Here is a 14,537-nt window from a genome sequence, read left to right as displayed (position 1 = left end):
ACTTAATAACCGGAGCTCAGCAGCCCTTTGACCACAAGGAAAACAAGACTGCAAGCTCTGGACCAGGCCCTGCCAGTGTTACCCCAGCGACCAATTCCCTGCCCAAGACTGGTACGGGAAATGTATTCTGAAAGCACTCCTTGTTCATGGGCACTGTTATTTGGTATTACGTGTGTAGTGTTTGCATGTGAGATGGTTTATTAGAAACAAGTAATGAAAAAGGCTTGCAATGAAATTCCGTAATCTTGCTCAGAACCTTAGAGATTTTTGTAGTTCTTCTGTTTCCAAGGAAAGTTGCACTGTCCATGCATGCACACGCACACTCATGCACACGCATGCATACATGCATAAAAGCATGTTTATGAATGCAAAATTGGAAAACCAAGGCAGGGAATGAACTGATAACTAAAATTCCTTCCCTGGGGCTTGAGAGAGAGCTTGGTGGCAAAAAAGAGTGTACTGCTCTTGCAGAGGACCCAAGTTCAGTACGTAGAACTCATGATGGGTACTCAGAATTACATGTGACTCCATTTTCAGGGGATCCAGTACCCTCCTCTGGCCCTCAGGACCTGCATTCACATGCACATACATGAACAGACATGTGCAAACACACAGGCGTGCATGTGGAGGCTAGAAGCAGATGTTCTTAGTCACCCTCAACTTTATTACTATTATTTTTTAGTCAGGGACTCCCGTTGAACCTGGAACTCACAGATTTGTCTAGGCTGGCCTGTGAGTCCCAAAGACCTTTCTTCTCCATTTCTCTAGTTTAGGTTTCAGCCACGTGCTGTCCCACTTTGCTTTTTAAATACATGGTCTAGAGAATTGAACTCAGGACCTCAAGCTTATGCAGAAGGTGCTAGATCACCGACAAAGCCATCTGTTTGGCTCTACAACTCCTCCTTTTATGGGAAGGAAATGACCTTCTTGGTATTTGACAGGTAGAAATAAGCATATTTGTGAGTTTGGCTGTCAGCAACCAGCCCAGAGGTCAGCTTCTATCCTGCCGGTAGATTTCCTGGTACACATGCTTGGTAGAGACACAGGAGACATGAATACAGGGACTTAATTCTATCCTCCCCATTCTAAAGGGCCCAGCTGGGATTTAAGCAAACCTTGGTCATTCTCTGTGGCACCCAAGTCCTTCTGGCCCATTCCAGAAGCAGCACATCATCCCACAGAGTAGAGGGTTTCCTGTGATGAATGAAGAAATGAAGCTTTGAGATTTTTTTTTTCAGTCACAATAATGAACAGTCTAACTTCTCTATTCTACATGGGTGATAAAGGAGGAGATGGATGACTCCTTGGGCGCCTCTGGATTTTTTTTATCTTTATTGCATGGCAATGTAGGTGTCTATGAAGTGATGGAAGATTCCAGAACGAAGTGCGCTCCAACTTTTTCGCTCTTTTTAAAAAGTTCCTTGAGGGCCAGCAAGGAGCTTATGGAGTAGAGTCGATTTGTATACAGTCTGGCGCTGGCTCAGCAAATGCCACAGGATGATATTTTAACAGGAAAGACCCCAATACAGAAAGATAGATAGAGATCTATCATTCTGATTTTCTCCTTCCTGCCCAGTGCCCAGGAATCTCAAACATAGGGCCATCCTTGATAGGGTGGGCTGCTTGGTGGCAGTGCTGCTGGTGTGTTGGGTTCTTCTTATTTTTTAGCTAGTTGTTGTTGTTGTTATGAGACAAAAAGTCTTACTATGTTGGCCTTGTCTAGAATTCACTATGTAGACCAGGCTGGCCTCGAACTCATAGAGATCCACTGGACTCTGCCTCCAAGTCCTGAGATGAAAAGATGTGTGTCATTGAGCTCTGCTCTGCCTGAATTGTATTTGTTAAGCTAGGACAGTGGGACTCTCTGTTGGAGAAAGAAGAAAAGAGAAGGGTTTGAGTACATAAGCATATATTTGGGAATGGATTGGTAACCAGGGTGCATGTGGCTATAGATAGAGCCGCTGTGAAGAAGGTTCTAGTAACTTTGTGATCACAGTGTTTCTGTATTTGAGATTAAACAGTAGCCCACTCTGTTAGTGAGTTCTTTTCTTGCTCTCAATCATCCATTCATTTAATTTGCTCAGCATTCATTTTACTGTTGTAAGAGCAGTAACGTGTGACTTAACTCCTAGTGTAGCTTTAAGTGTATAGACCATTAGCTTCCAACGTAGGTAGACCAGGTCTCTAGAATGTATTCATCTTATGTGACTGTAAGTTTATATTCTGGGATTAGCTGTTCCATTTCTCCTCTTCTCCATTCCTGGCCACCACAATTCTATTCTTTCGATATAGGAATTTGAGAGTTTTTGGGTCCCTCCTTATAAGTAGGATCACACAGTATTTGTCCTGTGACTGACATAGTGTTCCTAGCATACTGTCCTCCAGGTCCACTCCCGCTGTCAGTTGGCATCAAATTGCATGCTTTTCTTCTTTTTAAGACAGGTTAGTTTTTCCATTGTATATAGAGACCAGAGTTTTTGTTTTACCCGTTTTTCTGTTGATGGACATTGAGGGTATTGATTACATTAAAATCTTGGTTGTTGTGAAGAGCCCTGTGATGATTGTATCTCTGAGTTTCACTGGAGTGAGAGTTGCTTGATCAGATGAACTGCTTTGTTTTTTAATTCCAGCTTCCTGTCCTTACCCTAACAATTGCTTTCCCACCAGCAGTGGTACTGGGTTTGCTCTCCAGGCCCTCAACTGTTCTTGTCTTATTATCTCTTTAATAGTTTTGATTTGCATTTTCCTAACCATTACTGATCTTTCCAGCTGCTAGTTAGCCATTTATATGTCTTTGGAGAAACTCCTTAGTCCACTTTTAATTGGGCATTACCTAGTTCTTTAGGGACCTCGTGTGTAGGTGCAAGCAGACCTTGACCTGGTCCCTCGATAAGTTTCTGCTGAGAATACCTCTCATCTGGAGCAGAACCTTCTGATATAAGACAAGGAGAAATGTGCTTTGTTAAGAATATTCTCAGTAAGGCTAGAAAGGAATGGCCAAGCATCCTTCCTGTGGGGCCACCTCTAGCACTATAAAATTTAGCCTGGAAACAGGCATCTGTCCCTGTGTTTCTTTAGTGCCACATCACCATACACTAAGGAATATCTACTTCTATACGTCTGGTGCCTGGCACACAGTGGAGCTCGGTACTTGTCAAATGGATGAATGACTAAAGAAAGAACCACTTGAATGGAGTCTGTGTCATGATAAAGAGAGGGATCCAGTAAATTTGGTTTCATCTCACTTGGAGATTTGGTTTCCAATTTGCTTTTTAAAGCAGGGACACAAGACTTCCCAGAGCATCTTAGCAACTGACTGGAACAGAGCATACATCGGAGAACCTCTCTTAATAGTCAACACAACCTTAAGAGTTAGCTGTGTCACTTGCCTGTGCTTTCCACTTCATGTTCAAAGTGAATCTGGGCATCGTCTCAAGCCAAATAAATGAATAAGTGGCCTTCTACCAGCTCCATCTGTCTCTCGGGTTGCCTCAATAAAGAATTTCCCCTTGTTCATTAGGTAGTCTATAACTCACAGTGTAATGCATTCTTTTTCTGATTCTCTAAATAAGTTATCCTTTACAAGGGTTGTGCTTCAGTGATCTGCTTTGAAGTCATTTGTGTTGTGCATGGGGCCCCTGTGTTATTCCAATGGAGTCAGCCAGCAGACGGAGGCCTTTTTGGCTTGAGTTCCCCCCACAGCCTTCTGGAAAACACAACTTATTTATTGCTCTCTCTCCCCCTCCCATGGCCTGTCTCCGTCAGAACGATCACCACACCGGCCCATCCTCCAAGCTGGACTGCCTGCAAATGCCTCCACGGTGGTCGGAGGGGACGTGGAGTTTGTCTGCAAGGTTTACAGTGATGCCCAGCCCCACATCCAGTGGATCAAGCACGTGGAAAAGAACGGCAGTAAATACGGGCCTGATGGGCTGCCCTACCTCAAAGTCCTGAAGGTGAGAACTTTCTGAATCCCAAGGGGCCCACGGTGAGGGCTTCTTTGGAGGATTGGCCAGGGTCTTTGATTTCCTGTTGCATTTCAGAGATGGCTCACTTTATGGACTAGCCAGTAGAGTGTATTAGAGAATGAGTAGCTGTTAGGCCTGTTGATAATGTTTCTGGAGGGGGCTGTGGAGTAGGGGAGGTGCTGTTGTACTTGGAACCAGAGAATTCTGCTGTTTATTAGCCCTGCCTGAGGAGACTAATGCTGGGGCGGGGTAGTGCTCACAAGGCTATGTTGAGAGTAAACGAGACGGAGTAGATGGAAATAACTGGAAAGCTCCAGACAGTACTAATGTTTGTCTCATGTTGCTTTAGGACATTTAATGCTATATTGATAGAACATTTGAATCAAATTTTAGCAGTTAGAAACAATTCAAGTTTCATTTTCAAAAAAAAAAAAAAAAATCTCTCTCACCTTTTATGATTTTTGTGTGGTCTAGAGAGTAAATTTGTGTGTGTGTGTGTGTGTGTGTGTGTGTGTGTGTGTGTGTGTGTGTGGCTGGTTTTTTGCATCTGTAAAACAATGAGAATTTCCTTCCCTTTGTATTAAAAGAAATACTTTTTCATGGACCCCCCCCCCCTTTTTTTTTTTAAATGTGGCTTCAGCCTCTTTAGTTTTGGGGTCTAGCTTCCTCTTCAGGGTGCTGAGCTAAGTCTGTATTGTCAATTCTAAGCCACTGTCTGTCTGTCTACCATGCTCCCAGGGAGTATATAGCAATCAGTCTTCCTATTCAACTATAGGAGCAACAGGTGGCTCATGAAGAACTCTCAACCTATAGTCTTCTCTCTAGCCAGCAATACCCAGGATCCAAAGTGCTGGAGAAAGACGGCCAGCCCGGAGAGCTGCTCACCCGTCCCACCAACTGGTCACCTCTTCTGCCCTACTCTGATCATTACTGTTCTCTGCCACTTGACTCACTTTGTTCTCCCTCCCACAGTTCTTTAGATGTAATCAATGGAGATTGTTTTCTTGTGATATGTTGGTGGTGGGACCATAGGCAGCACCGAGTCCTTCCTGGTTGGCCGTTATATTGTTTTCCTATGTCTGTTCTAGCACTCGGGGATAAATAGCTCCAATGCAGAAGTGCTGGCTCTGTTCAATGTGACGGAGATGGACGCTGGGGAATATATATGTAAGGTCTCCAATTATATAGGGCAGGCCAACCAGTCTGCCTGGCTCACTGTCCTGCCCAAACAGCAAGGTAACAACGCTTTTGTGTTTGTGTATTTTGTTTTTGTTTTTAAGAGAACTGGATATAGGAGTTAAAAAGACTCGGTGCTTTGGGAGGCAGCAGGCAGCTTCTAGAATAACTCTTGTGGCCTTGGTATATTTATAATCATCTTTCTTTGGTGGTGCAGCTGGCATCATGCCAGTGGCCATGGAAAAATGCCCACAATGTTCAAAGTACTTGAAGATCATTCTCCACCCCCACCCTGTTTTCAAGCCCTTCTTTCTGGTCTGTCTTGTTTGGACTGCACACTTCTGTGATCACTGTGTCCGAGTACACATGGACCTTACTTTTGCATGCCTGTGGAGTCTGCACTATCTGATTATTAAGCCGGACTTTTTAATGCTGGTTGTATAGAGAAGTGCTAGCATGATAGGATTCACCTAATGAAAGGTTTGTTCTTTGGTTTGGTTCCACACCGGATCCTATCCAAAACTGGAGGCTGGTTATCTTCTAGTGAATGTGACACTGGTCAAGGCAGACGATGGAGTTTTCAGTTTTCATTCTTCACATGCAGACATATTTATATTAGAAAAGGAAACAAACTAAAAGTCCAGTTTTTCTGTTACCAGTATTATGCTTTCTGCCATGTTCTTTGAGTGATATATAGAGCAAGATGACTTTAGCTTGAGTGAAATTAACCAGAATCTGGTAACCAAGACAACCCCCCACCCTGGTTCCCATGGAGCCCGAGGTATATGGACTCACAGCGGGAGTCTGCATCCAACAGGACCAGAACCTAGATTAACCCTCTGAATATTAAACTTTTTGGAAACCCAACCCCAAATCCAAATGAAAACGAATTCAAAGAGAACGGACTCTGTGGGCCGATTTTTCCATGTGTTCAATTGCATGCATGTCTAGGTGGTGACGCCGGTGTGGTGACGGGCCTGCAGAGGTGAGCTGGCCGGTGTCTCTCAGTATCTCTCGGTTGTGGGCTTTGTGGACGGGCTGCAGTTGGAATCTCCTGATGGCCAGCACCCCCTGGACCTGCTGGGACGAGGCCTCTTGGTTCCAAGGCCCCCTCCACAATCATTCCTATGTCTAGTTCTTTTCTTGCTTCATTTGTTTTCTAGGCTGCCGGTGTTAACACCACGGACAAAGAGATTGAGGTTCTCTATATTCGGAATGTTACTTTTGAGGATGCTGGGGAGTATACGTGCTTGGCGGGTAATTCTATCGGGATATCCTTTCACTCTGCATGGTTGACAGTTCTGCCAGGTACATACTGCTCTTTCTCTCCGTGGGTTGGCTTCTTTCCTTGGTTGATTGCTATAAATTAACACAGCTTCTGTTCTTAGAAATAGCCCCATTTATCTGTTGCATAAAGATGCCCCCTCCCAAAATGTTCCAAATGATGCCCAGGAACAAGAAACCGCCTTAGAAATTCATGCACAAGGAGATCCCATACTAGAATTTATGGTCAAATAAAATGTTACTTTTAAACCCAAAGGGATCTTATAATCTTAGTGAATTGTTGAGTTGTTGACTCAATGAGCCCATCCCCCACCCCCCATGGAGGAAGTCAAAATTACTTTGTGAAATTCAAAGTAATTTTTTCCCCATTGTAAATTCCACTTTGCTAAAAGCCCCTATGTGGTCTGATGCCTCTTGGCCTAACTTGCTTACATCTCATTTGAGTGCAGATAGATTTGTATTGAGGTGCCTGGGAAGCACCCCTGAAGGGAGGTGTGCAGAAGCAGTGTGTTACCTTGGGAATCGGGTGGCTTGCTGCATGCCTTGATAGAGTGGTTTGCTTTTACTGCAGAAGCATGTGTATGCTGTCTCGGGCTCGATGTTATTTCTGCCTCATAGAGAAATAAACATCAACAAAGCCCATTGCTGTCTAAGTCTTTAACCAATGCCTCTGTTCTAGTCCAACTTTCTTGGTATATACTGCTCTCTCTCATGCATTGCCTAACATCTCCTTTGGAAAACTGCATAGACTGCATAGACTGGGTTGCAGCCCATGATGCTCTCCTGCTCCAGTTATGAACGCCTTGTTTCTAGAGTACCATGCCTACTGCATGCTTGTTTCATAGCTCATAAAAATAGATGGGTCATTTCGTTTTTGTGCTGTGCTGCTGAGAGTTTTGACTATCTTTGCAAATATTTGTTTTTCTGATTAAAACGTATAAGCTTGAAAATAATAATCATTGCATCCACCTTGCCCTTTGGTTATGTTATGAATCTGCTCTGTGAGTATTTATTCCTGAAACAGAGATGCCTCTCCTGTTGAGCTTGCTTGATCTTGCAATGCCGCGCTCTGTAAGTGCCCACCTGGCACTTCTTAACCAATTTGCCTGACAGCACTACCCCTTAAAGAGATGCAGCTTGAAAAGAATCATGTTTGGAAATACACTGCTTGTAGATTGACCAATTGAGGACTAAAGAGGAAACAATCTAGTTGACAGAAGAATGTGCTAAATTAATCACAGTTCTGCTCACATGCAGTACCATCATATTTTTAAACGGTTCAGTAACAAGTTAATATAACTGGGTTTACAAACATTTTAGCAGTTATATATATATATATATATATATATATATATATATATATATGACTATCTCATGGTTGCTACAGTTGTTTAACTGAATAATATTCTGGGCTGTATGAAGGGACTCACCAAAGCATTTTGGGCCAGCTTACTAGTTAAGTGTGAGCCCTGTGGAGCTGTGGTCCTCTGGGCCCTGTTGAGCCTTCCCCCTTGCGGCACCTCCCTAGCTGACAAGCACTGTCCCCATCTCCTTAGAAACAACAGTGGATGCAATTAACTACCCTTTAACAATTCTGTTTGGTTTACGTTGATCGGTCATCATGAAAGACAGTCCTCATGTGGTGGGTGAACTGGGTATCCTTCTCTGACCAGGGACCTAGCAGAATGTGGCCTTTTAGCCTCCCATTATAATTTGGTTTATACCCATGAAGCTAGAGGAGGTGTCTGCCTGCCCTGTAGTGATAAATTGAGGAACCCTTGGTTCTTTGTTAGCATTGGAGAGGCCCAGGCAGAGGCACGTGGCTGCCCTGCATCTGGGTAGCTTTCTACATTGAGCTGTTGATGGGGAAGCCCTTGATGTCTTTGGCCTTGTTCCTTGAGGTATGCTTTGATACATCCCTCTGGTATCCTAACTCTGTGGCCTGCTTATTTGTCCTTCTCCTGTGATCTGCAATCCAGCGCCCGTGAGAGAGAAGGAGATCACAGCTTCCCCAGATTACCTGGAGATAGCTATTTACTGCATAGGGGTCTTCTTAATTGCCTGCATGGTGGTGACAGTCATCTTTTGCCGAATGAAGACCACGACCAAGAAACCAGACTTCAGCAGCCAGCCAGCTGTGCACAAGCTGACCAAGCGCATCCCCCTGCGGAGACAGGTAACAGAAAGTAGATAAAGAGTTTGAAGAAAATTACTCCCCTCCACCACCCAGCCAGCTCTTGGATCTTTTTCCTCTGCTTTGATTCTCCTTCTAACTTCTGTGAGCTTCAGAACTGCAGGCAATTCTACCACCGTGTGGAGTTTCAGTCTGGGTCGGGACTGAAAAGCATTAAGTCACAATGCTCCTCTGGGGTTGGTAGGTTGGGTCTAGTTTTAAAGGACAATAGTATGAAGAAGGTTGGCGCTGCCCAGTGGGGTGGGCAGTTACTCTTGAGGCCAGAGGAGGCCATGCCCTCTGGGCCTGTGGGAGGACTCAAACACAGGGCTTCTTTGGGAGAATAGGCATTTTCGTCTGGGGTCCATTGCTTCCTTATGAGGCAGGATGTTCAGGCTCAGTTTTACCCTTACTAGGAAAGAGAGTCTAGTTTTCTTTGATATACTGTTTTACGTGGAGATCAGAGACATAGAGTACAGAGGTACACCTGAACTAATGCTTGCATAAAAGTGGTCTGTGATTTCTTCTAAACGGAATCTGCCTTGGCTGAATCTGTCTGGTTTTTTGAAACAACATTGTATGCTTATAGTTTATTGTTACAGGTTACAGGTGTGGCTAGGGATTCAGTGATAGGATGATTTTATGTGTATATGTGTGCGTGTGTGTATTTGTGTTTAAGCACATGTGTGCTGGTGCCTGTGGAGGCCAAAAGAGAGTGTAAGATCCACTAGTGCTAGAGTTAAGGCAATTGTGAGTGTCCCTGCATAGATGGTGGGAATTGAACTCTGGTCTTCTGGAAGAGCAGCAAGCACTAATTAACCACTGAGCCAGTCCTTCAGCCCCCAGATAAATTGATTGTTATGTAGAACAGGGAGAAAATTACCTTTAACCTTGAGCTTAGTCTTTGATGCCTGGCTTTGGGGGAGGTAAGGGCAGGTAGAACCTTCACTGTGCCATAAAACAAAGCCCTTCAAAGGTGGATAAGGAAAAATGCTTGACTTCTGTGTTTGTTCAGGGATTCTAAGGGCCAGGGAAGTGTGGGTGTAAATCTTTATGATAGGATTTGGAACTTGATTCTGATAAGATTGTCACTATTTTTTTAATTAGCAATTGAAATGACCTACTTGGACTGTGTTACACTGTTCGTCTTAGTAGACAGAATTGGGAAGTGTTTGTTAAAATTGCAGATTCATTAGCTTGCCCTAGAAATTCTTATTCAGTAGTTCTTGAATGGATCTGTAAGTCTGAATTTTAAACACTTCCTCGGGTGATACTGTGTAATACCTTAAAAATCTCTGGGTTCAGCCCAACCCTGGCTTTCTTGGGTTAGCAAGGCCCTTTCTGTGGACATGGTTCTGGGACAGTTCTGGGATGGACTGGAACCAGCAGGCCAGTAGTAGCTCAGACACGGGGCCTTGGTTGTTCTCAACCTAGCTTCATACTACAGGCGGAGCAGGTCCTTGTCAACTTCCTTGAAGCCTCGTTTCCAATAGGTGTTTCTTGTAGAGGTTTAAGATATAATTTGGAGCACATGTCAGATATAGCCATTGGCCAGCTGTTGAATGTGGAGTCAGAGAGGTCATCGGGTTCCTTTTAGTCCTGAGAATGCTATGCTACTTTGAGTGACACCACTGGCAGTCGTGGAATCAGAGAAGCAAGGTTGTGCTAAAGTTAAGTTAGCTGCCTACTGAGCTGCTGGAAGAGTCCAGTAGTAAAACTTTCACCTGGCTCAATAGTGCTAAGGCTTCAGGCTGAACGGCCACTCCTTTGGCCACTCCTTCACAGCCTCTGCTGGTCTGTTAGCCCTGGGCCATCCCTAACCTCTGGACTCAGGCATAAGGAATTTAAGTATCCCTAAAAGGGAGTGATATCCTGTCTCATTATTTGTTTTTATGATAAAAGAAACAAGTAAAAGCCATAACTTGAGGTAGACAGGCCATTGACCCATAATTATTTCATCATTTAAAAAAAAACATTCTTTGTGTGTGTGTGTGTGTGTGTACATGCTTACACATGTGTGGGGGAGCTCTCGGAAAGCTAGTGGAGGGCATTGGGTCCCTTGTAGCTGGAGCACAGGTAGTTGTGAGCTCTCTGATGTGGGTGCTGGGACTAGAACTTGGGTGTCCCGTCCGTGTCCCCCCCCCCCCCCCCCCCGCAAGAGCAGCAAGTGCTCCTAACCAGTGAGTGCTCTCTCCAGCCCTCATCACTTTTAAAGAAAACTCTTTTTTTACATTTATATATTTATGTAGCTCAGGGGTGTGTGTGTGTTTGCATGTGGGCATGCGCACGGCATGGCTTGTCTGTGGTGGCCAGAGGACAACTTACGTGGGAGTCAGTGCCTTCCTCTACCACGTGGTTCCCTGGAATAAACCAGTCAGGCTTATCTGATGACTGATTTTGTTGTCTCCATCGGCTTTTAAAGAAAAAAAAAATGAACACCTGTATCGTTCTTCCTTTTGCTTCGTGTAAAGAAGACAGATGTCCTTGTTTCCCTTTGGCACACGTGTTCAGCATGTCTTCCTTTCTGTTTGTCCAACTGAGTTTCTTTGTTGTTTGTCTGTTTCTACTTAAGCTGTCCATTTTTTTTTTTTTTTTTTTTTTTTAGTATACTCTGTTTGACCAGAGGGAAGAGTTGGGTTTCTTCTCATTTACTTCCTTTTTTTTTCTTTTATTCATTGTCGTTTACTGAGTGCCCAGCTTCTTTTAGTGCATGGCCCTAAATTAGGACTCTTGGGCTGGGAGTGTGGCTCAGCGATGGAGTGCTCGCCTAGCTTGTCCAATCCCCAGCGTCACCAAAAGAAAATAATTAAGCCAGTTTCATGTCAGTGAAAGCCTGCCCATTTGCCACTAGCTGCAAGGTTAGTGAAGGTCCTTTTGAAATGTTTCTTCAGGGTCACATTGTATAAGGAAAGTGAGTAAAGACCAGGCTGTCTGGATGAATAAGTCTCTGGGAGATAAATGGGATGAAAAGGTGCTGATATACTCCAGCCTTTCCTAGAAGTCATGGGGGAGCGTGGTACTTACTGTCTCTTCCCAAAGGATTTCCCAAAGCACAGCCCACTGTGAGGAGGAAGAGATGCTTATCACGAATCTGGATAAAGAGGGTATTGGGCTGTGGTTGGAGGGAAAAGTCCCATAAAGGCCTGCAGATAGGTTAATGACAGAGTGAATACCACTGGGATGCCAAGCATGCCTTTACCTGGCGACAGATGAGCCTGTAATCAGATGTCTGGAGGACCGGTACTCCCAGGCTTTATTTTGTGTTGGCCCGAGCTTCTATATGATGCAGCGTCCATGTTTGATCCTCCTGGCCCTTGCCCAGCACAGCATGGAGGCTCATAGCCTCTCTCCATTCACTCCATCTTTGTCTTTGTTTTAGAACGAGAAAAGTTAGGGTTTTTTCATGTTTTTTTTTTTTTTTTTCCGTGTGCACAAGCTCCTGTGTTCAGGTATGTAGGTATGTACAGAATGTGTGCTGAGGCCAAATGATCACCTCAGGTGTCATTCCTCAGGTGCTGTCCACTCCTTACTCTTTTTTTGTGTGTGTGTGCTAAGTTTCTCACCTGGAACTAGCCAAGTAGGCTAAGCTGCCTGGCCTGTGAGCCCCAGGACCCCAATTGGCCCCACCTTCTCCTCCCCTTCTCCCTGTTAGGATTCCAAGTGCCATCTACCAAGCCTGGCTGCTGCTGCTGCTGCTGCTGCTTTTCCTCCTCCTCCTCCTCCTCCTCCTCCTCTTCCTCCTCCTCCTCCTCCTCCTCCTCCTCCTCCTCCTCCTCCTCCTCTTCTTCTTCCTCCTCCACCTCCTCCTCCTCTTCTTCCTCCTTCTCCTTCTTCTTTTTCTTCTTTTTATGTAGCTGCTGGAGATTGCTCTCAGGTCAAGAAAGACAGGCTGTTTTACCTACTGAGCCATCTTCCTAATCCTTCTGTCTCCTTGATGTTTACTTCTCTGCTCTGAACTTGTTTAAAACAGGTATTTCACTTCATTTTTCTGAGGTGAAAAGGCGGGTTTTTTTTTTTGTTTGTTTGTTTTCTGTATCATATAAATTCTTTATAGTCTTTCTAGTAAACATTAATTTTGGGAGACATTGTATCTACATCGATGCTTGGAGAAAGATAAGCAACTTTTTGGTGGGACAGGCTGGTAGGTAGCCTGTGGGATCTCCCTATTAATGAAGATTCATCCCTCTCATCCAAGGCCAGGACTGGACACTTTGTAGGCGCTTGCTCACCGGTGTCTACTTCTTAGTCCCTCCTGTTAAATGGCAGTAGCCAACCTAGAGAAGGGCACCTTGTGACCCAACTGGACCATCAGTGGTCACTGGGAAGTGGTCATTGTGTACTCCTGAGTCCAAGTGGAGGGGTTTGCCTTCTGTGTTTTCCACAAGTCCCTTGTTGGGGAGGTGAGGCCTGGGTATAGAGCGGCACAGAGGAAGCCTTGTTCTGAGGAGTGCTGTGTTTGTTGACAAGCTTTCCCAGGTTGTGTCAGCCCTTCTCTGGAGCCAGAAGTTTGCATAGGGCAAGATGGAGATTCATCTGTCTATTGGCTGCCTGTGTCCAGATGAATCCATAGCCTACCCATCTCCCAGTCCACCTGGGACTGTAGTGAGTTTGTTCCCAGCCTCAGCTGCTGACATGGGTAGCTGAGAAAACCAGAGAGCAGTTTCATAGTGCCTTTGAGGCCCATGCTTATTAGGGGTGGGCTGGAGGAACACTTAATTCCTGAACTGTTCTCAGGGCAATATATTCATGGTCTTAGAGTATATGAAACTCAGTGGAAGTAACTTCTGGCTCACTTCCTACTTAGCAGCCCAAGACCATGACCTGGAATCTCCTTAGTGGTGTAGTCAAGCTAGAGTTGCAGTGTCCTGGTTTTGGGAAACATTTGGGCAACTGGATAGTTGTGGATGACCTAAGCAGAGTCTTCACTTTTGTAGGGAGGACAGCTTCCCTTGTCCCCCAGCTTAGCCTGTCTTTCTTCTCAGCCTCTGAAAGACATGTTTCTTTGAGCTCTACCCCTAGACTTTTGCTGATGAGCTGCAAGTAGAATCGGAACACCTGAGCCAGGTGCTTTTATTTCGATAATAAATGTGTTGGGCATTCGAGTCTCTAGAGGAGGTAAAGACTGTCTAAGGGACACTGTGAGTGATTACCTAGATTTTGTTATGGAAGGAGAAAAAAATTCACCCCCAGAAGCCCTCTGAAGCTTGGTGTGGTGCAGGTTTTCTGCTTGGTCGTAGAGGTGTGTGGGGCTAGATTTAAGACAGAAGCATGTATTCACTGGCCTTCTGTTCTGATGTGGAAGACTCCATCTGCTGCCTGGGAGTCAGAGGGTATCTCAAGTCTGCTGTGGTCCGAGGCTGTAGTCAATTCTCAGGAATAAAGACAAACTTGACTCACTCCTCCCCATAGTGTCTTCACTTCTGCCTGCTCTGTCGTCTGTGAGGTCCCTTCTGGATGCTCAACTTAATCCAGCATAAAGAGAGATTGTTATTACTTGGTGGCCCTTTAAAAAGAAAAGGGGAGAAAACCCACTTCCTTCGTTAATCTCCCATATGTTCCGTGGAAATACATGAAAAGCACATTGAGTTAAAAGCTTGATTTATGGCACGTGGTAAAGAGATCCCGGCATGTAAGGCTGCCGAATTGGAGACTGTGAAGACTGTGTAGCTTTCTAAAAACTGCCTGCCAAGATTCGGGTGGGTGGAGAAACAGTTTACTAGAGCGTTAGCATTTATTGTTTATAAGTGACTTCTAACAGTGGGATATTTTTAAGTGGGTTGAAAGGGAAACTCCAAAATTGAAGTTTCTAGAATAAGGCTTTAAGATTATTTGAGGAGGGGAGTCATAACTACAAAAGAAAGAAGAAAGAAAGTCTGTAATACAATGGCTAGAGGAACCATCCAAGGTGGGCGGTGGGGCCACAATTCAGAGGGAAG

General features: G+C 44.7%; 1 protein-coding gene across 18 annotated transcripts in view; it reads left to right on the top strand.

Annotated features, from left to right (window-relative positions):
* Positions 1-14,537, top strand: part of Fgfr2 (fibroblast growth factor receptor 2) — a 105,140-nt gene that overhangs the window by 61,260 nt on the left and 29,343 nt on the right. For 9 of the 18 annotated variants that reach the window (XM_076911481.1, XM_076911543.1, XM_076911526.1 and 6 more), the window contains 3 exons: positions 3,766-3,956; positions 5,057-5,204; positions 8,408-8,611. In XM_076911481.1, the coding sequence (XP_076767596.1) occupies positions 3,766-3,956; positions 5,057-5,204; positions 8,408-8,611 (543 nt within the window). Of the gene's footprint in view, positions 1-3,765; positions 3,957-5,056; positions 5,205-6,307; positions 6,453-8,407; positions 8,612-14,537 lie in introns of all 18 variants that reach the window. The other 9 variants (XM_034496267.2, XM_034496342.2, XM_034496310.2 and 6 more) reach the window with 3 other exon arrangements.

This window comes from Arvicanthis niloticus, chromosome 1 (genome assembly GCF_011762505.2).
Source record: "Arvicanthis niloticus isolate mArvNil1 chromosome 1, mArvNil1.pat.X, whole genome shotgun sequence".
Taxonomy (NCBI): Eukaryota; Metazoa; Chordata; class Mammalia; order Rodentia; family Muridae; genus Arvicanthis; species Arvicanthis niloticus.
The sequence above is the reverse complement of the archived record's forward strand: the minus strand, read 5'-3'. Positions and strand labels throughout refer to the sequence as shown.